At 37.2% G+C, this 21,800-nt stretch overlaps 4 protein-coding genes across 7 annotated transcripts; all 4 read right to left on the bottom strand.

The window, feature by feature from the left end:
• Window positions 1–259: 259 nt before the first annotated feature.
• On the bottom strand, window positions 260–5,318 carry LOC106911620 (uncharacterized). 3 transcript variants are annotated; one of them, XM_088002092.1, is made up of 8 exons: window positions 4,948–5,318; window positions 4,526–4,837; window positions 4,125–4,415; window positions 3,535–3,624; window positions 3,243–3,271; window positions 2,853–2,909; window positions 2,647–2,715; window positions 260–1,613 (listed from the first exon to the last, which is right to left on the bottom strand). In XM_088002092.1, the coding sequence occupies exons 1-8, from the start codon at window positions 4,982–4,984 to the stop codon at window positions 1,512–1,514; spliced, it is 987 nt and encodes a 328-aa protein (XP_087858218.1). In that variant the 5' UTR covers window positions 4,985–5,318; the 3' UTR covers window positions 260–1,511. The 3 variants fall into 3 exon arrangements, with proteins under 3 accessions (XP_087858218.1, XP_087858217.1, XP_087858216.1); XM_088002091.1 differs by having other exon boundaries at window positions 2,853–2,912; window positions 4,526–4,834; window positions 4,948–5,317; XM_088002090.1 differs by having other exon boundaries at window positions 2,853–2,912; window positions 4,948–5,314.
• A 2,682-nt stretch (window positions 5,319–8,000) lies between these two features.
• Window positions 8,001–10,180, bottom strand: LOC148153100 (uncharacterized). Of its 2 annotated transcripts, none has more exons than XM_088002094.1 (5): window positions 10,083–10,180; window positions 9,650–9,961; window positions 9,249–9,539; window positions 8,884–8,990; window positions 8,001–8,588 (listed from the first exon to the last, which is right to left on the bottom strand). In XM_088002094.1, exons 1-5 carry the CDS (start codon window positions 10,117–10,119, stop codon window positions 8,535–8,537), a joined length of 801 nt encoding a protein of 266 aa, XP_087858220.1. In that variant the 5' UTR covers window positions 10,120–10,180; the 3' UTR covers window positions 8,001–8,534. The 2 variants fall into 2 exon arrangements, with proteins under 2 accessions (XP_087858220.1, XP_087858219.1); XM_088002093.1 differs by having other exon boundaries at window positions 8,001–8,591.
• A 1,447-nt stretch (window positions 10,181–11,627) lies between these two features.
• Window positions 11,628–14,719, bottom strand: LOC106911619 (uncharacterized). The gene is made up of 7 exons (XM_088001977.1): window positions 14,450–14,719; window positions 13,724–13,858; window positions 13,171–13,503; window positions 12,750–13,031; window positions 12,271–12,366; window positions 12,167–12,195; window positions 11,628–12,055 (listed from the first exon to the last, which is right to left on the bottom strand). Exons 1-7 carry the CDS (start codon window positions 14,637–14,639, stop codon window positions 11,969–11,971), a joined length of 1,152 nt encoding a protein of 383 aa, XP_087858103.1. The 5' UTR covers window positions 14,640–14,719; the 3' UTR covers window positions 11,628–11,968.
• Window positions 14,720–16,255: 1,536 nt separating this feature from the next.
• Window positions 16,256–21,679, bottom strand: LOC106912409 (uncharacterized). The gene is made up of 10 exons (XM_014979235.2): window positions 21,212–21,679; window positions 20,785–20,960; window positions 20,342–20,671; window positions 19,957–20,226; window positions 19,329–19,397; window positions 19,115–19,204; window positions 18,795–18,823; window positions 18,368–18,445; window positions 17,854–17,922; window positions 16,256–17,658 (listed from the first exon to the last, which is right to left on the bottom strand). Exons 2-10 carry the CDS (start codon window positions 20,843–20,845, stop codon window positions 17,557–17,559), a joined length of 1,098 nt encoding a protein of 365 aa, XP_014834721.2. The 5' UTR covers window positions 20,846–20,960; window positions 21,212–21,679; the 3' UTR covers window positions 16,256–17,556.
• Window positions 21,680–21,800: the final 121 nt, after the last annotated feature.

Raw genomic sequence — 21,800 nt, forward strand, 5'->3', positions numbered from 1 at the left:
TTTGAGTTGTCTGGCCTTGTGCATGAATTTAAGAGATATTTAATTAAAGTTTGTGTGAGCGGATGTAGGTGTGTGGTTGGAAAAGTGGTTTCTTCTGTTCATGCTACATGAATGTGGGAGCTGCGTTATCAGCACTGGTCTAGCTTAGCTGTGGTTTAAGCAATTATGCTTCATAGCTCAGCTTACGCATGCAAACCACTTGCTGAGAAAAAAGTACAAAATGTTCCTTTAGATCGACAGACATAGGTCACCAACTCAATCCAACAAATGTTTAATTTATTTCAGGATGGAAAAGATTACAAGCATTAGATTAACTCTTTCTACTTGAGAGCAGCAACTTGCTCTTCCTGGGTTTCAGCTCTGAGCAAGAGAGACATTTTGATCAGAATCTGTGGGGGCGGGCTCATTAAGTCCAACAACCAATCACACTTTGAGAACCAGGTCTGAAAGTCCCAAGTTTAGTTTCACTTTGATCTTTCTAATTTAAGACCAAAAAAGAAAAAACAACAAATAAATAAAACACCATCATCATCATATTAACAAAATTAATATTTTGAGCTAGTGACTTTTGGACATGTCCAAGGGAGGAAATCCCATTTCATTATTGGGAGGAACATCCTGGATGGCTGAGAATCTATAAATAGGAAGAAATAATGAAGATCTGCAAAGTACCATAACTTAAACTTAATGCTCAAAGCTCCAGGGTTTTTATAGAAAAATATCCAGATTTTTGTTTGTCTGTCCATCCATCCATCCATCCATCCATCCATCCATCCATCCATCCATCCATCCATCCATCCATCCATCCATCCATCCATCCATCCATCCATCCATCCATCCATTCATTTTCTTACACCCTTGTCCCTAGTGGTGTCAGGAGGGGTGCTGCTGCCCATCTCCAACGAAACATTTTGGGTGAGAGGCGGGGTCACCCTGGACAGGCCGCCAGTCCATCGCAGGCTCTACAAACGGTTCTTAGTATCTGCAGAAGTACTAGGATAAATAATAATTCTGTGGTTAAATTCTCTGTGATCCTCCACATCACTCAGAATAAAACGTTTATTGGATGAAATGTTTATAATGACGCAAAAATGTTTGCTTTTGTGGAAAAGCAAACTGGATAATTTGGAAAAAACATTGTGTTTAATGATGTGTGTTATTGTCACTTCAGTATTTGGAAGCATGGAAAACACAGACTGAACGGCTTCGTTAAGTTCCTGCCACTGCTAACACTTCATTATAAAACAGCGCAGAAAAGCGACATCAACGGTCCTAACTTTTCCTTCTGTTCACTGATTGGCCTGCTAAAAGTTGTACTAGAGGAATCCACTTCAATGGGAGAAATCCCAGACTGAACAGTGAAGGGAGATGAGAATCAGGTAGAATTGTACTGCAAAGCAATGATCAGGCTAGTAAAATGCTGATACTAGGTCTGGTTTAGTTCTTTAGCTAAAATTTGCTTAAAGCAAACTTTTTTTGAAAACCAAAACCAATATTTTTTTAAAACAGTTTCACTCAGTGACATCAGCCGTTTCTGTTTTTTTGACTACGGCATAGACGGCTTCTTGAGCACCGGGATCTTCAGGAGAAGAGTTGTCCACAGAGGACTGAACCTAAAAAACAGACAAGAAAACAACATTTAGCCAGAGGGCCAACCAGGGCAAGATTATTAAAAGACCTTTGACTTCACACTATGAACCCACCGTCCCTTAGTGTTTTGATTTAACTGACTTAAAACAAATATTGCAGTTAGACAGTATTCCTGATCACTAAATATTGCTAAGATTTTACTAACAAAATGATCCACTTAGTCCCTGTACTTGCTAGAAACAAGTGCATAATCAGCAGGTAGAGTAATTAAGGTGTTTTCACACCTGATAGTCCACTAGACTCAGTTTGATTGGGGACCACAATTATAACATTTATTACATTTTCAGTTGGTGTGGTATGTTTTCACACTGCACTGTGTCAAACGATCCAAACTAGTTGAAAAACCTGTTCCCCTCCTCGCCTGTGGTGGCGCTGCATCAAGAACCACTGAGGGAAACACAAATACCTCTGAAGAAGGCAGTGAGCTCAACTTCCTGCTTCATGTAATGGAAACAGAAATGGAGTGACATCAGATTTTAGCGGTTGAAGGATTTCTCTTTTGTCTTTGGTAAAAGAACACAAGTCATTTCTTTCGCTAGCAGTAGACTCTCACTTTTGTTTTTGTTGTATTTACCCAGAATGCCCTGTGCTGTAGTCAACTTCCTGCTTTTGCAGTGATCTCCAGTCTGGCTGCATTCGAGAGTTGACTTTAATCGAACTGAAACTTTAGTTTTTAGGCGGACCAGAGTTTACTTGTTTGATCCTCATCAGAGTCTTGTTGTGTGTTCACACCTCATGAAATGAACTGGATTTTCAAGGCAAACGTCAAGCAACAAGCTGCGCCCTCACATTTCATTGCTTCACCTGTTATATGTACACTGTCCCAATGCAAATACCCAGTAATGACACACACCTGTAAGGTGGCTGGTTTAAGGAACAATCTGTCATTAAAGGGTTGTTCCAAACATTTTTATGCCATAATGTAAATTAATTAGGCAGCACTTTTAAAATTGTGATTTATGTTTAACATGACGAATACTAAAATAAATCACTCACCTGTGCTTTCCCCTTGGCTTTACTGACGTAGCAGACGGAGGCGTAGTACACCGGCCCCTCAGGTTCAACCTATAAGCAGAAAACAGTAGACTGACTAACAGTTTATTGAGTTTAAGCTAATCTGTAAATAAGATTCAAGAGTGACTTTCACTCAGTTTAATGAGAATAAACTCCAATCTGAACTGGTTTACTGTGTTTGTTTTTACCACAGCTTCACTGGTTTCTGGAGCCAAAACTGTTTCTTCAGGCTGTAACATCGGTTCCTGCTGAAAATATAGGAAAAGCAGCATGTGAGTATAAGTTTTTGACTCATTCCATTGTCAGTATATGTGCGTTAATTAATGCTAATATTGTGAACATTATTCTTGTTATAAAATCTTCAGCAATTTGTTGTGAACAATAAACAAGCAGGAGGAACGACCAGCATGTTGCTTTACTAGAGAAACATATGGAAACTTGTCCACATCACAGCTGGAACTGGTCAATCCTACAGCTACTAACTTGGACCAAAACTTTAACAAGTTTACTATCACTATGATCTTCTACAGAGACGATGATTTGTAGTGCAAAACCTAAAAGCGTTGATGCAAACTCACTGTGTTTTCTTCCTTCTTGATTTCACTTCCTGAAAAAATGATGGAGGTGAATTCAGCTTCATAGTGCAATTAAAAATAATCTGTTCTGTTCCTTAATAATCACCAGATTCAGATTCGCTCAAACAGTTTATTCTGCAGTGGATCATAACAAACTTGTCTTCACTTTCAGCACTTTGTTCAAAGTATATGCTAGTCATTGTCTTCTGTTATGGTAAGATAATATTGATGCAGTAAAATGGCTCAATCATGCAAACTTAGAACGATTAAAAGATTAATCTGTGAATATTCTGACCTTTAGTTTTCTTCCACTTGATGAACACCAGAATGATTATGAAGACGCCTCCTGAAGCCACAGGAACAACAATATGCCACCAAGTGCAACCTGGAAAGAGAGTTTATGTTAATCAGTGCTCAAACTGAGGAAACTAGAAAGATGAAGAGAAAGTTTCCATCCACGTTCATGTGGAAGTTTGATTCTTAAAAAAAGTTCTTTTGGGGATTTTTAGTTTTTGAAATTAGATTCAGTTAGTGGGGTGAAGGTGTAAGCTGTGGGTTGTCGGTTCAAACCTCCACTCAGTCAGCCATCGTCGCTGATCTTAGCCTTCAGAAGTGGCTAAGATATCAACTGCTTATCATTACTCAAAAGAACCATTTTGGTGAGGTTAATATTTTGTAATTATCATTTTAGGCCTATTTGCTTTATTATATTGTTATTTTTGCTAATTTTATGTAATCGGTTATCTATTATTTTTTAGTGTGGAGTCTCTGTTACAACAGGAACAACCTAAATTAATGTTCTATTATTGAAAATACAGTAATCTATAGAAGTTCAAGAAGAAGCACAGATTTTAACTTTTAAAAATAAGTTAATTATGCACTCACCTGCCTTATGATCTGTGTCCTGATCTGTTGACTGGTGGCTGAAGGTGAACAGCTGAACTTCTTTAGTTGAGATATTTGTGACGTTACATTTTATAGAGCTAAAAAATGTTGATTTTTGATGAATGGAAGTCGTCAGGATCACAGTAGAACGAAAGACAGGTGGTAATGTTTCTGAATCTAAGGATGTTTCTCCTTCCCCCTCATACAGCCACTCCACTGTGTGTCTATGAAAGTTATAATCCCCCACAGAGCAGTTCAAGATGACCGAATCATTGATCTTCTGTTCAGTCACTGGTGAAGATGGAGAAGTTGAGACATAAAAAGTTAGATCATCTTAATAACTCTACTGTTTTAGTGTGTTGTAACAGAATAGTTTGACCAGAAAACATGTAAATACTCACAGTGAACAACAGACAGATGAACCACGGAGTTTGATCCTTCTTGTCCTGATGTTAACTGTCTGCAGGTGTAACGACCAACATCCTCCATGCTGACCTTCTTTATGACCAGAGAACAGTTAACAGTCACATTCAGTCTGTCTGGTGTAGTTAAATCAATATTTCCAGCTTCAAACAGCGTCACTGACACTGAACGGATGAAGCTCCAAGTTGTTCCGTCACATTTATTCTGACCATCAGTCACGTCTTTACAAGGCAAAGTCACTTCATCACCGACTCTGACTGTGAACTGAGATGATTGTTGCCCTGCAGCTGCTGTTCAGAGAACAAGACAGAAAATGGAGCAAAGAAAGCATCAGTTAATGAGAGAATGTGACGTATATCCTAATTCAGCTTTGTAATGTTATTGTTAAAGGTTTACTTACCTGAAGCTGTGAGCATCAGTATCAGCTGTAAATACATTTTAATCTCTATATCAGATCATTGTTCCTCTGTCTCGTCTTGTGAACAAATGATTCAGACTATCAGTGGTTTCCTCTTAAAGCTGAAAACCTTGCAGGCTGTTTGCAAGGTGTCACTTCCTCATGACATAATATTTCTGTTTTGCATCTGGGACTTGCTTCCTTATGATTTTTTTTTTCCTTTTCATTTCTAGCTTGTTCTAAAAACTATGAACATCTCACTGTGTATTTATTTATTACTGTTATTTATTTCCATATATGTCAAATATAAACTTTTATGTATCAAAGAACAACAGAAAAACAAGTAACAGTAATGTGGGCGTGTCTGAGGTTAGAGGTGTTAGTTTCATCTGTAAGCTTAGCGAATGTGAGAACAGAAGCAAGTCATCTGGTTGCTGCTTCTTCTCATGATAAAATGAAATATATATATATATATATATATATATATATATATATATATATAAAGCACTCCCACACCATCACACCTCCTCCTCCATGCTTCATGGTGGGAAACAGGCATGTAGAGTTTATCCGTTCACCTTTTCTGCGTCGCACAAAGACACGGTGGTTGGAACCAAAGATCTCAAATTTGGACTCATCAGACCAAAGCACAGATTTCCACTGGTCTAATGTCCATTCCTTGTGTTCTTTAGCCCAAACAAGTCTCTTCTGCTTGTTTCCTATCCTTAGCAGTGGTTTCCTAGCAGCGATTCTACCATGAAGGCCTGATTCACACAGTCTCCTCTTAACAGTTGTTGCAGAGACGCTAGTTGCTGCTAGAACTCTGTGTGGCATTGACCTGGTCTCTGATCTGAGCTTCTGTTAACCTGCGATTTCTGAGGCTGGTGACTCGGATGAACTTATCCTCCGCAGCAGAGGTGACTCCTGGTCTGCCTTTCCTGGGGCGGTCCTCATGTGAGCCAGTTTCTTTGTAGCGCTTGATGGTTTTTGCGTCTGCACTTGGGGACACTTTCAAAGTTTTCCCAATTTTTCGGACTGACTGACCTTCATTTCTTAAAGTAATGATGGCCACTGGTTTTTCTTTACTTAGCTGCTTTTGTCTTTCCATAATACCAATTCTAACTCTCTATTCAGTAGGACTATCAGCTGTGACTTCTGCACAACACAACTGATGGTCCCAACCTCATTTATAAGGCAAGAAATCCCACTTATTAACCTGACAGGGCACACCTGTGAAGAGAAAACCATTTCAGGTGACGACCTCTTGAAACTCATCAAGAGGATGCAGAGTGTGTGCAAAGCAGTAATCACAGCAAACGGTGGCTACTTTGAAGAAACTAGAATCTAAGGCGTATTTTCAGTTGTTTTACACTTTTTTGTTTAGTACATATTTCCACATGTGTTAATTCATAGTTTTGATGCCTTCAGTGTGAATCTACAATGTCAATAGTCATGAAAATAAAGGAAACTCATTGAATGAGTAGGTGTCCAAACTTTTGGTCTGTCTGTATATATTTCTCATTATTTCTTACTTTTTTATTTTAAAGTGGTTTCCTTGTCAGATATGTTTCTAAATTAGACTAGTAGTTATTTATCAGTCAGTTCCAGTCTGCTATATGTCACACCTCCTACAGTCAGGCCAGTGGCACAACTACATATAATTCAGGTGGATGCGAAAACATAAATCGGTGCCCCCCCCCAAAGGAAGGTACACCCCCCGAGACGAAGACATGTGAAAGGTAAAACTCGCTACATTTACATTTACATGTGCATGAGGTGAAGGAGCGTAAGGGCGCAGTGAAGTGTATGCGAAGGCATCATCGGGGCGCCGCCCCCTCCACACGGGGTTTTGACGCCCCCTCTGGTGCAGCGCCCCTATGTGTTGCATGCGCTGCATACTCACCTTTTGCGCCACTGAGTCAGGCCCTGGAGCAGCTTGCAGGCAGGCACCTGGTTAACCCTTCACCTCGTTGGTTTACCAGAGCATCACCCTAAGAATGTGGCAGGAAGTTTCTTCCACATCAGTTTACCATCTGCAAGAAGTTTCTCAGAGTTTCTCAGGTTCTGCACATGGTGCAGTTGGTAGCACCACAGTAGTGGACGGTAACGGAGTACATTCACTTTAATGCTGTACTTTAGTACATTTTTTGAGTATCTTTCCTTCAGTATTAATTTTTTGGGGAACTTCTGACTTTCAATTTCACTACATTTCCAGGATGCTTGTTGTTACTCGTGTCTTTTGGCTCAGCATAGCTTCGTAGTCCGCTGCTGCTTTTCTTTACTGAAATGCAATTGGCCATAAGAAGGGGAACCAATCACAGTCGCTGCTCACACCTGGGATCTGGCGTTCTGTCGTCTTCGTTATGTGTGCTGAGCTGAGCTCCTACTTCCATTTAAACATTTGAACTCAGCAATGGAGAAACACATGGCCAGATCTCAGCTCCATGTTTGTAGCTTTTATGTTAAATATGGCATTACTTTTAGTTACTAGTGTTGCTGTTTGGGGGATAATAAGTCTTTTCTGTTATTTGTTTTTCTTCATTCTTTTGGGGCTGCTGGGACGGGCAGAGTGCCTCTACATGTGCAAACCTTTTATTGAGCAACTTTTACTTGTAGCTGACCACGAGTATCAATACTTTACTCAGGTACTAGAGCTTCGTCCATCATTGGTTATCCAGTCTAATGCGTGACACACATATTAGGCCTGCCAGGCCTTAGAGCAGCTTGCTGGCAGGTACCTGGTTAACCCTTCACCTCTTTTGGTTTGTCGGAGCGTCACCCTGAGAAAATGACAGGAAGCATCTTCTACATGACATCTGCAAGAAGGGTTGCAAAATGCACAGAGGCAACGTTCACGCGATAGTTCTTGATGCTCAAACTTTCTGAAATCAGATTTTTTTTATGGTCGTTCACATTACTTTTAAAATGCTGGATATATCTGACTTCAGTGTGAATTGTTTCCAAACTGACCCACATGCACAAAAGAACAAGACCTTCTCTGCTTCAGTTAAACTCCCCACAGTTCTTCACCGCATGAAACAACCTAAAGCCAAATATTATTTATTATCGGCCAAGTTTTATTTTGAATTTTGCAGAGCAACAACACACTTAAATCAACTGTTTTTCTTTTACAATTACATATTTTTGGTTTATCACGGAAAATATTTGGAAAAAATCTCCAGCTCACTTCTGAAAGGGAACGATTTCCAAAGCAAACAAAGCAGCAGCTTGTTTATTTAGGGAAAACTTTATAAAAAAATATGAATCCCTGACTGTTACACATGTCATAAATATAAAAATAAATGTCATTTAACACATGAAACAGCTGAATTTGCTTTGACATGCAGCTGACATAGAGGTTGTGATGTTCAATCTGAGAGTGATGTGAGCTGTAAGTCCAACAGCGCTCTCTACTGGCTGGGTCACTTCACAACAAAAACACCTCATTCATTTATTCATAAACATTCTTATCCCACTTCACAGGCCTGCAGTTATTTAATGAAACTGTTTTCCTTTATTTAAAATCTAAATCTAACAGTTGGTTTCCTTCAGTTGAACTGATTTCTGTTGATCAGAGTCTGACAGCAGCATCAGGATTTTCTGTTTTCCTCCATGACTTTATCTTCATTATCTTCCATGTGCCTCTGCTGAAAACAAAATATGTTTAATTTTCCTCTTGAATTTCTCACAGTTCTCACTACAACAATAATAAATCAATAGTGTGATGTTCTGATATCTGCCATAACTTCCTGTTTGGCTATTTTAGATGTAAAATGTTTGAACCAGTTTTTTGTTATATTCATAATCTTCATCTGTTTACATTCATCTGCATTTTGTTTGCTGATGAGGCAGAACTAACATGGTTTTCATTTTAGCTGTGAAAATCCTGGTTTCCCAGGATGTTTCATGTGTAACAGTTTGATCTGTGAATTTTCTCACCGTTTTGTTTTTGGTCTTCATGTTGACTGTAATAACTGATGTAAGGAGAGCCGCCAAACCCACTGACACAACAAAACATCTCAGTACGTACAGTACATGAAGAAAACCTGAAAATACAGAGATTGAGATTAAATAAGACAAAATGTACCAACAGCACCGATATCCAAGTACTAATCACCGAATGAGAAACAATGATCTTCTGTTTGTCATTATTTTTGGATTTTGTCATTAGATGATAGCTAAAATATATATTTTTCAGAGAAAAGACGATGAGAAGAAGCTTCAAAATGCGTGAAACTGGTTTTGTTGTGAGATTTATGAAGTCTATAGATGCTCTCAGTTTGGATTGTCCATTATGTTCTCACCTGTATTCTGATCTGTGTCCTGATCTGTTGACTGGTGGCTGAAGGTGAACAGCTGAACTTCTTTAGTTGAGATATTTGTGACATTACATTTTATAGAGCTAAAAGATTTTGATTTTTGATGAAGGGAAGTTGTCAGGATCACAGTAGAACGATAGACGGGTGGTGATGATTTTGAATCTGAGGATGTTTTTCCTTCCCCCTCATACAGCCACTCCACTGTGTGTCTATGAAAGTTATAATCCACCACAGAGCAGTTTAAGACGACTGAATCTTCGATCTTCTGTTCAGTCACTGGTGAAGATGGAGAAGTTGAGACATAAAAAGTTATGTAATCTTAATAACTCTACTGTTTTAGTGTGTTGTAACAGAATAGTTTGAACAGAAAACATGTAAATACTCACAGTGAACAACAGACAGATAAACAGAGGAGTTTGGTCCTTCTTGTCCTGATGTTAACTGTCTGCAGGTGTAACGACCAACATCCTCCATGCTGACCTTCTTTATGACCAGAGAACAGTTAACAGTCACATTCAGTCTGTCTGGTAGAGTTAAATTAATCTGTCCAGCTTCAAACAGCGTCACTGACACTGAACGGATGAAGCTCCAAGTTGTTCCGTCACATTTATTCTGACCATCAGTCACGTCTTTACAAGGCAAAGTCACTTCATCACCGACTCTGACTGCAAACTGAGATGATTGTTGCCCTGCAGCTGCTGTTCAGAGAACAAGACAGAAAATGGATAAAACTGAACATACAAAACACTGATTAATGAAAAAGTATGTGGCATAAATATTAATTCAGCTTTGTAATGTTATTGTTAAAGGTTTACTTACCTGAAGCTGTGAGCATCAGTATCAGCTGTAAATACATTTTAATCTCTATATCAGATCATTGTTCCTCTGTCTCGTCTTGTGAACAAATGATTCAGACTATCAGTGGTTTCCTCTTAAAGCTGAAAACCTTGCAGGCTGTTTGCAAGTTGTCACTTCCTCATGAGTTCAACTTTTGCCTCACATCAGGAACTTGTTCGAGTAAATCTTTTAGAACATTTTAATTCATTTTTTTTATTTTAATTATAGCGGTCAAATGGAACATTTATGTAATAGTACTACTTTCTAGTTTTGATGTGTCAAACACACTTTTATATACTGAAGAACAAAAAACCAGTAGAAATGTGATCATGTTTGAGGTTATAGATATGTTAGTTTCATATGTCAGCTGGACTGAACTGAATGTAGCAGCAGATGAGGTCTGGTGGGTTTTTTTTTTTTCTTGATCTGATAAAGAGAAAAACGTTTCCACTCAGGCGGGTCCATTTGAAGCATCGCCTTCTATCAGCGGCCTGGGAGCTTCAGGGTTTTGCTCAGTAGATGAGCTGTTGGTTAGCTGGGTTAGGACTGACTGCGCTCCTCTCTTCCTGGAATCTCCTCTAGTTTGAGGATTACAGCTGAAAATGCGCAGATGATGAACTGAACCAAAGCATTGACTCTACACAGCTTCTGCATTTCCTCCTTGGTATTTATTGAGCTTTTTGTGTTCCTTCTTTGCATTGTTCCATCTATCACCTTTTTAACCTTTTTTCTGTTTTATCCACCATGATGATGTCAGGTTGGTTAGTCAGTGCTTGTTCATATGTTTGGATCTGAGAGTCCCACAGCATTTAATCCCTACTGTTCTCCAGGATCCTTTGCCATGTCTCCCACTTTGTTTGGGGGATTTTTTCTTCAAAATTGAAGGTATTGGAGTTATTTATTTGTTAAAACTTATTTCCAGTTTAGAAACTGACCAGTTAAAATGAGGCAGCCTTCAAGTTCCTGGTTAATGCTTCGCTTCTTTTGATTTGTCAGAGCTGCACCCTTAGATTGAATGTAATAGTAACAGAATGTAATATTGACAGGACATTTACGCCATCTAGTGGCAACTGAGAATCTGTGCCAAGATTTAAAAATGACTCCACATCCAATCTGAATTTTCTTCGCAAGTCAGGACAATCATTCATAGATGCTGAGCAGCTGGAAGGATTTTTGCATCATCATTATTACTTTCAGACAGTTATGATGCATATGGGCATAAACACTTAAAACAAACAAACAAAAACAAAAAACTAAAAAAAAAAAAGATATAAACAGTCTGCTTTAGTTTTCAGCCCAGCACACAGTTTATCAAAGAGGCCTTACTAACAAAACCGCAGAAATCTGAGGTTACTGCAGAAGTATAATGTGCAGTGATGTTCATATGAAACTTTAAAAATCAAAACCAGAATCTGATGCTCTCGCCCGGAACGTTAGCTGGAGATAAGATGGATGGATGGACGGACGGACGGACGGACGGGTGGATGAGTGGATCTGATGCAAGTGAAAAATCAAATTAGTAAAAACTTTAAAACAGGACCAAGAGTTTAATTTATCTTGCAGCATCTGTAGGTTAGAAATATCTTAAGAAGCAAATTAATATCAGGAGTTAATAAAAAGTAACTCAAAGTTTCCCACATTGCACTATAATAAAAAAAATGCTCACAACCTAAAATCAGATCCAGAAATTGATTCTTTAGGTACATAAGAAGAAAACTATTTTTTATAACTCAGTATAAAATTAAGCTGTTTAGAACCTTAGCAGAGGCAGAAACTATGTGACACAATAAACACATTACTGCTAATAATTCACACTTTGAAATGAATAAATGTTCAGTTTTGAATAACTTTCTGTATTTTCTATATGTTCATTGGTTCAGCAGCACAGAAGAACAAAAATCTCCAATTTCCTCATAGATCACCATTTCTTCATCTTCATCTTCATCACCGTCGCTCTGAAAAAACAACAAAACACTCAAAGTTTGGAAAACTGAGGCTCTACTTTGAAAACCTAATAGTTAAATATCATTTAAGCAGCTTTAAATACTTCATTGTTCCAGATTTACCTCCACAATCCCAGGAATCTTTTTGTTTCCTGAAAAGAGTAAAAAACTCAACTTTAGTTCAGCCTCAACCAAAAAACTCAAAAAACTTTGGGAAACTGTCTGACCTTTAGTTTTTGTCCAGATTTCGACTCGAACGACAGAAATTATGAGAGCTGCCAAACCGATAGATACAATGATGCATCTCATCAAATATGCAAAGTCTGAAAACAATAACATAATATTCTTAGAAACAGACATTTCCACTCTGAAAAGGTTAGACTTTAAACACTACAAAGTTAAAACATTATAGCAAAATGACAATGTGAATCCTTAAAGTAAGCGCTGTGTACAAAATAAAAATGTATATGATTCTGTTGGAACTAATTTAGAGAAAAGCTGCACATTAGATGTCAGGCTGAACTTTAGCTGTGAAAAATGAATTTCAAGCATCAGCATCCATCCAGAATCTGTCACTGGCTTTGAATTTCCTACCATTTGTGTTTCAAAGCGTCAAACTTCACACAAAGCTCCCACCATGCCATAAGGACTGATGTAAAACTTACAAATGCAGATTTTAACTTATATTATTTTAAACATGCCTCACCTGATTTTTCCCCAGAGGCCTGAGGCCTGAACACAAACCGCCGAACTTCGTCTGTGTACGGATTCATCACTTCACACTTCAGTGACCTGTAAAGTGCTGACTTCTGTTCAGGGTCGGTTGTAGTAAAAGTCACGTTGGAGGAGCAGGAACCTGTTGATATCTCCACCTCTGATGTCACTTCCTCTTCCCCCTCAAACATCCACCTTACTGAGTGACTACAGTGTGCAAATTCCAACATGGAGCAGAACAGAGTGACTCTGTCGTCTTCCTTCTGTTCACTTACTGGTGCAGGCAGAGATGTAATGAAAGAGCATTCAGCAAATGAGCTACAATGGCATCATGGTGGACTGATCACATTGAAAAAGTAATTGGAGACCAATTATTAGCTTAAATCAAAGTAAAAATAATAACTAACACTCACAGTTTATGATAAAAACATAAATTTGGAAGTCTGGTCCTTGGAGTTGATCTAGGACGAACGTTCTGCTGGTGTAAGAGCCGACATCATGAACGGAGACGTTCTTTATAACCAGGGAACAGTCGGCAGCCAGTAACAGTCTGTTCAGTTTAGTTTCTGCAATGTCCGTTAACTGTCCACTGTCCACCAGCACCACTGGTTCCCTGGTTCCAGGATCAGTGAAGATCCAGATGGAACCTTCACAGTTTTCCTGGTTGAATCTGTTTCCGGTGGGCAAAGTAACGTCGTCTCCAGTTTGGACAATGAAGAAGGACAGAAGTGATGATCTCATGGTGGCTGTTGACAGAAATGAATGAAAATAACATCCACCACATGAAAATCTTGAGCTTATACTGAGTGTTGGGATCATTTAAAGTGCAAACATTATAGGGAACATTAATCCAGAAGGTCTCACAGTATATTATGTAGAGACCCAATTAGCCTGTACTGTCAATGTAATGAACCAAATAATTTGATATTTAAACTGTATATTTTACAATGATGAGAATGAGTCTACCTGTGGTTGGATTGTTTGTGGGGATCCCAGGTGTTTGTCCTGCAGGTTTTGTTGGTGTTTCAGTTTTTGGTTTAGATGTTTCTGTCTGGTTTGTTGGCCTAGTAATTTCTTTGGAAGTAGTTGCAGAACTTGAATCTGACAATCAAAAAATAAAATCCACAACAAAGTAAGAATATATTTTTTATTTTGTTATATAGTACAACATGAGAAATATATAGTCATAAATTTAGACATAATGAAAATAAAAAAAAACAACTAGTAAGACTTGTGCTTATGGTAATTTAATGATGAAATTATATAAACCATTATGCCCAAAGAATATTTTTAATCATCAGGAATCTGAGAACTGATGGCCATAAATTGATGAAATAAAGAAAATTTTGCAGTTTCGTCAAATGGGAAGTATAGATACACATGTAATAGAACTGGCATCAATTATATGCATTTATGCTTCTCACTTTCATTATGCAATAGAAAAAACAGAAGAGATTAATCAAGTGTATCTGATTCATATACAAAGCTAGTTAATTAAAACTGTAATACTTGGTCACTTTTTAAATTACATTTTAATCACTAGGAATAAGGAACGTTTCTAAGCATTTATGATTGTAGTGGAAGAAGCATGAAAGGATTACCATTATGCTTCATGGTGTCTAATATTAAGTTGCTTTAGACTGTTGCATAAAAAGGCAGTTTGAGCTGAAATTAAATAATTTAAATGCTCACCATCAAGAACAGACAGAATCACCTCAGCATCAGGTTTTTGTTGTCGTCCTGCTGCAAACCGTCTGCAGAAATAACGACCAGCATCTTCATCTGTGACCCTCCTCATCAGCAGAGAGCAGTTGGCTGCAATCCTCAGCCTGTCTGATTTGGTTTTGGCTGCTTTGTAAATCTGTCCACGTTCAAACAGCATCACTGTTCTGTTGGCTCCTGATTTGTGGAAAAACCAGTTGGTGTATTTACACTTCTTAAGATTATCTGTCAAATTCCCACAGGGAAGACTGACATCATGTCCCTCTCCGATGGTGAAAGTGAGTGGATTGTTAAATGCTCCTGTTAAATGAACCACAGGTGGAAAAGGAAGAACAATCAGGATTATGTATTTTCTGAGCACATTGGGCTATAAAATGGTCTTATCAAGTGGCTATGTTACCTTCAGTTATGTTTATATTTCAGTAAAAACTTAAATTGACAGTAGGGTATTATGTGTTTTCCAGGCATACACCATAATCAAGGACCTATGTTAACTTCAGTTCTTATAAAAATGACTTAAAATATGACTTAAAAAAACTTAATGCTGTAATTTAGCTACTTGATATTGGGCCTCTGTCTCTGTAAAATCTCCAACTCATCCTTCAGGAAGTTATTTTATATAACGCTGCCACTTTAAGTATCTTCATGTTCACAAGTTATGGTAATATGGAGCAGGTGAAGGACAGACAGTCTGGGTTTAGCTTCGTGATGTCAGGAAACTTTACATTTCCATAAATACTTCTTACTTGTGGTTTAGTTCTGCTAGGTTTTCCCTCAATCATTGAGATTTATTTTCAACCAGCCGACTCAGTAAAACTCCTGTGTGCATCTAACTTTATCTAGTTTTGTTCTGCAGAGTTGTGTTTTGTCAAAGCTGATCAATATTGTTAGAACTACAATATGAGTAAATTGTGTCGTTGCAATAAGATTAGCAGCATGGTGCATAAAGGAGACATGCAAAATTATTTATTGGCTTAGTATTTTCTGAAGGATCGCCCTGAGCTGTAAATGCACTAAACCACTTATGTTTTTTATGTATTTGTGTTAGATCTGGTCCTACCTGTCAACTGCAGCATCATCAGGAGTAAAAACATTTTAGTCCATCCGTATGGAAGCATTCTGCTTCTGTCCGTCTTCTCTTGTAGTCCTGATCGTAAATGGCTCAGGCTCAAACAGTTTAAAATATAAACTCTGATGCAGTTTGTGTGGGTTGTGAGCGCTCACTACCTCACTCTGACCTCCTTTTATGTTTTCTCACCTCTGGTACTGAAAGGATGAATTAAAAACATTTTGATGTTTCAGTTTCAATAAAACGTCATTCTGGCAACAAACCCACCAGATCCGTTTCAGAGAATGGATGCATTTAGATTCCATGCACCACAGAAAAAAATGGCTGACCATGTGGTTGCTATGGTATGATGTCACATGAAACATTGTAGCTGTCTGGCTGTGGGTGCTGAAGTGTTAGTTTCTACTGGCTGCATTACTCATGGGAAAGCAGGACATGTTTAAGTTTGACTGAGCTCTGCAGCACATAAAACATGCACCACTTCACTGGTTTATGCTTTGTTGCTGATTATCATTATGTTACCTTTATTTTATTGAAATAACTCCTTTAACCACTTAGTAGTGATGTGCAGATAGGTGTTAGTTTCTGAGAGCTGTGTAGTTTGTGCTAATGCAGCAGAGGTCGTGTGGTTTGTCAGAAATAAATTCCTCTTTGAAGCAAAACTCGGCCTTCATGTCCCAACATCAGAATGAACTTCAGTCCCAAGATGATAAAACACCAAATTCTTTATTGACGAAAAGCAGAACCACAACTGACTGTCAACATATCAGCAAAATTACTTTGAGCATAAAACATTTTAAAAACTAAAAAGAAATGACAGTGAAATATGGTTGAATAGACTTTACTGTCTGGACAAAAACTTTGTGGCAACATTTCATACACTGCTATGGTCTAATACAGTTAAAGTGGTTTATTACAGTGACAAGCTGTCACAGTTTCATTCTACCACCAGATGCCACTAGTGAGCAGTGAATGAAGCTTTGAGTCATGAAGCGATGATGAGCCGTCACTACTTCCTGGTTTCACCCGTCATGGCCACTGAGACACATTTTGCTATTTTTGTTTCATGATTTCTCAAGACCAGCAGGGAGGAACACATTTTCATTGAGGATAAAACTGAGGAACTGACTGTGAAGACTTCCCAGCTGTGTCTCTCCATTATATTATTTATTAACGGATGTGGAAAGTACAATGAAGACTTATTATTACCTCAGATTACAATGTTACATGCTGATAAACTGCTGTACAAAACACAGAGACAATGTTTGACTGATATGAGATCTGTTGGTCCCCTATTTTAACTCTGAAAGTTTCCTTTAAAAGCAGAAATAAGAGTCAGATGACAGATGATCAATGCGTTACGTCATGCAGGATGAGCTACAAACTGGACACGTCACTTTTCAGAACTGAACCGTCCGATGACTCTGGCTTATTCATGTTATGACTCCAGCTGCTCTGACCTATTCACTTTGTGTTTCACTATTATATGGCAAGCAGTAACATACTTAATCTAATTTTGGTCTATATGGGCAGTCAGATTTTCTCACACTACCCAGGCTAGGAAAGCATTGATAGTTATGACCTTCAAAATCTTCTTGTAGAGAGCGACGGATCTCCTCTGGAGAGCAAGCCAACGCATCATTTAGTTTAAATCTGTGACAAAGACCATAAAGTCCTGGTATGTTAGAGACAGTTTATACCTTGTTTCACCTCTAGGGGCAGTATTTACAGGACACACTTGGGTGTAAAAAGATATTAAAGTTATATTCTGACCTGTCTATAATCTGCAGCAAAAGCAAAAAAATAAAAAAATAACAAAAATATAGAAATCAAGTCAAAATATTAGTTTTTGACTTGACTTTGTGTTTTTAACCATTGCTTTGCTGGACAGAGAGAAGAGGAGAATATACAGCAGATTATTGGGCCAGGAGTTGAGACCTGCTGCACTGAAGACTCAGCCTTAGTACTTTGTGTCTTTGCTCAAGCTGTAAAGCTTTTAATGCTTTTTCTATTTCTTGTTGACTGCAGAATAAAGACAGTCTGTATCAGAGGAAACTCCAGCAGAAGAGGAAGAAGTTCCCACAGCGCTGTAGATCACAGTTTCAGGGACCTGGAAGGAAAAATCACATTCATTATAGGATGTATCAAAATCATAACAATCCAATTTCACATCACATTGAAACACGTTTATGACAATTTTCCTCCAGAAAGTCTGTGTTAAATTATTTTACTAAAAGAACAAAAATTAAATTATTTAAATACAAGTTAAATATCTGCAGGTTCTTTAATGCACTGAAAAACTCACATTGCCTGTTTTCTTTTTGGATTTCTTGAAGTTGATGGAGGCATAAGACAGACCGTCCTCTGGCTCAATCTGTACAGAGAAGAAAACCTGATTAACATTTGACCTAATTAAAGCAGACAGGATTTGAAAATAAAGTTTCATTGATCAGTCACTGTGGTTTCTGTTAAAACTAAACACAAAGACAAGAATCAACAAACAATACCAAACACAGCAGTGTGTATTTACTGTTGGACATGTCTTTGTACTTGTCAGGCTATTTATTTAGAATATTTTATGTTCAATAATCTTTTGACAACCAATAGGCCTCATTAGGACCAAAGCCTGGTGGTGGCAGCAGATCCTCATTTTTAGGTTTACTGGTATTAAGTGGTGAGATTAGGAATGAACGGGCAACACTTATAGTTAGCATTAAAAGCAATGACTTAAATGAATGCAAGTCACCAAATGTCCTGATATGGGAAGAAATCCAAAGGTGTGTGTGTGTGTGGGGGTGTGTGTGTGTGTGTGAGCCTACTGTGTTCTGACTGGTTTCTGGACCCACTGAAGACTCCGGGTTCAGGTCCTGCTTCGTTGCCGTTTTATTTTGGGGAACCTTAGATCAGCAAATTTAGACAGTAAACATCTTATTTTACATATTTAAAGTCACTATGCTTTAAAACTATGTTTGGACTCTGACCTGAAATAAAATCAGTATTGTCAAGAGTCACTAAGATTTTATCATCGGCCTGTTTTAAAACAACCCTGTGGTGAATAAAACCTCCGGTCTGTTTGTTTTCTTGAGACTGACTCCTTCGTGTTCAACTCTTGATCTTGTTTCAACATTTGATGAACCAAATTGTAGCAGTACTTTTTATCCCTGTTAGACTTTTTCCAGTCCACAGGAAAATACACATCTAAAATCAAACCTAAACTATATTTAATGTGTAAATGTTGAAACTCACCATGATGTCTTCAGTTTGTGTTTTATTTCCTGAAACGACACAGAAATGGACTTATATGTTCACAATGGTGAGTATTTTCTAAACATGACTATCAAGATGAAAATGGCTTAAATAATGAATGTATTTTAAAAAATTCTTATTAAACACATTTTACATACTCAGACCATTTTTACATCAGGTCTCTACCTACTGTTGCTAATGCTAACGCTCTACTGCCTGTAGCTAAAGACATAAAACATGAAAATTGAACTGTGAATTTAATTTCTAGGTTTTTCATGTAATAGTTTGGAAATAAAAGATCCACCTCTGAATGATCTCACCTTTATTTCTGTTCCACCTGATGATCACCAGGACAGCCATTAAAACCATTGCTAAGCAGAGTGGAACAATAATATACCACCATGGAAAACCTAAGAAGATCATTAATTATAATAAAAACAATGTGAACACACAGCTAATCAGTCTCAAGGTACAATATGAAAGTTACTGATGAGACAGAAGGTCATTGCATTGGTTTAAATGATGGCAACTTACTTGCTGATGGAAAATCTGCTGAGTTGGTTGTTTTATCTACTTCTTTAGTTGTTTTTGTTTGATTTTCTTCTTCAGAAATAAAAAAAACAGAAAAAGCTTTAACATGAGGATAAACTTAGCTTAGTGATGCTGTATTCACTTCAGTTCAGTTTATGTATACAGCACCACTTCACAGCAAATATGGTATCAAGGTGCTTTACAAATAATTTAAATTCAATGTCAATGAGAAATTTATTTGTATTGTATACTTAAAACAGCAGTTGACCAAAGTAGTTCATAGTTTACACAAAACACAATATAAGAAAAAAATAAAATAAAATAAATAAGATATTGAACAGCAAACAGAAAACAAGTTGAGTGAAAGTAACAGAAAAACAGAAACTCAGTTAAAAGAGATTTAAAAAGTGAAATCTCACATACATTCTAACTGATCCTAGTTTTCAAATATTGCAGTCTGGTCAACAATTCAAGTAAAAAAAAAAGTAAGAACCCAGCAGATTGCATCAAGTCACTAAATTACAGCTTTCAAAAATGTATATTTGTAGTATCAGTCAATATGTTGAATTTGTAACAGAGCATATTGTTAGAGATGATTTTCAATATTTCATGAATACAAATGTTTTCTTACCTGAAAACTGAGGACTGAAGGGGAACAGCTGAACTGATTTAGTGACTGTGTTTGTGACTTTACATGTTAGTGACTGATAAATGTCTAATTTCTGATGAAGGTGAGATGTTGGAAATGTTACAGTGGCAGAGCAGGAATGTGGGGATATTTCCATATATGAGGGTTTTTCCTCTTTCCCCTCATAAAGCCACTTCACCTCATGTAGACAGTCATCATAGTCGACCACAGAGCAGAACAAATTGACTTTATCTGGGTTCTTCTGCTCAGTAACTGGTGACAATAGAGAAATTATAGAAAAGATATTGTATTAACTTAATCACTACATTATTACTGTAATATAAATGTAAAATTACAAATTTAGTTTTTACATGATGTAAATACTCACTTTTAATTACAGATAGATCCACTACAAAGCGATATAGTTGTCCTGACCTGGTCAATTGGCATGCGTACTGGCCAACATCATCCACTCTGACGTCACGTAGAAGCAGAGAACCGTTTGCTGTAACACTCAGTCTGTCTGATATAGTTTTCATTTCTCTGTGGTAATTTCCAAGTTTGACCAGTTCTCTTGTTTCAGTTTTCTGTCTATCACTGAAGAGCCAAATAATTTCATCAGATTCATCATGTGTGTCTCTCCTGTCTCCACAAGGCAAAGTGACTTCATTTCCACCTCTGACAGTGAGGAAGGTTGGCTGTGTCTCAGTTTGTGCTGCTAAAATGCAAAATAAAATTCAACAGAATGTGAAAACAATGACATGTAATGACTACCAGCTATAACTATAAAACTTAGCTGTTTCAGTGAAAACTTGTCATTTTGATCCTTACCTATGAATTGAAGCATCAGCATCACAATTAAAATCCTTTTAATCCATCTGAAAGCAGCCATGGTGCTTTACTGCTGCTGTTATTTTCACAAATGATTCAGTCTCTGATGTCGTTTCCTTTTAAAATAAACTCATTTGCATTTTTCAGTGGCATCATTTCCTGTCAGTGACTGTGTCCTGTGTGTTTAACCGTTTATTCTTGTTAAATTAGCTGCAAATATTTATGTTTATAAACTCAGTAATTTGTGATGACATTAAGAGAAAAATAGAAAAACAACTTTTATGTCTGAGGTATTTTAATCATTAATTTTTACTTCAACATTAAATCCAGGAAGCATAACTTTGATCAGCAAAGGAACTGAGGAAAGAGACGATGCAAATACTTTTTGTTGTTTTTAGAAGTGATGAAGAGTGAAGAGTAAACTAACCTGAATTATTCTCCTGATGTTCGCACGTTCTGAAAAAGTAATCTTACTGAAACGAAGTGAAATGTTTCTCTTCTCATGTCTGTTGCTTCCTTATTTTAACTCGAGTAATTTTTTCCTGAGAACTGAAGGGGAAGTGTTATTCTGAGAATGTGACAGCAGCAGCAGAGGAGATATATTTGTCCACCAATGATCAGCAACATTTGTGGTTAACACATTGATGGATGTCATTAAAGTTTCCATGACAACACAGGGTGATGTTGACTTCCTTATATCTGAGTGGTCAGTTTAGGTCACAAAATCCACATCAGAAAAAACTTGAATAAGAAGAACATTGATTAAAATAATATCTTTTTTTTGTTTTTATTTTAACAAAGTAAGGTAAAAAAAAATAAAAATAAAACAATAATAATAATAATAATAATAATTCAACATTTGAATTAAGAAATGCACATTAATTCAACAAAATAAACAAGAAATATCTTGACACTCATATATCAAGATACAGATTTAAAATACATGTATAAATACATATTCAAAAACAATATAAAGGAACATTAAGCAATTTGTAACAACTTGACTGCATTGTTTT

The sequence above is a fragment of the Poecilia mexicana genome, unplaced genomic scaffold (assembly GCF_051168715.1).
Source record: "Poecilia mexicana isolate PSO_F unplaced genomic scaffold, ASM5116871v1 scaffold_21, whole genome shotgun sequence".
Taxonomy (NCBI): domain Eukaryota; kingdom Metazoa; phylum Chordata; class Actinopteri; order Cyprinodontiformes; family Poeciliidae; genus Poecilia; species Poecilia mexicana.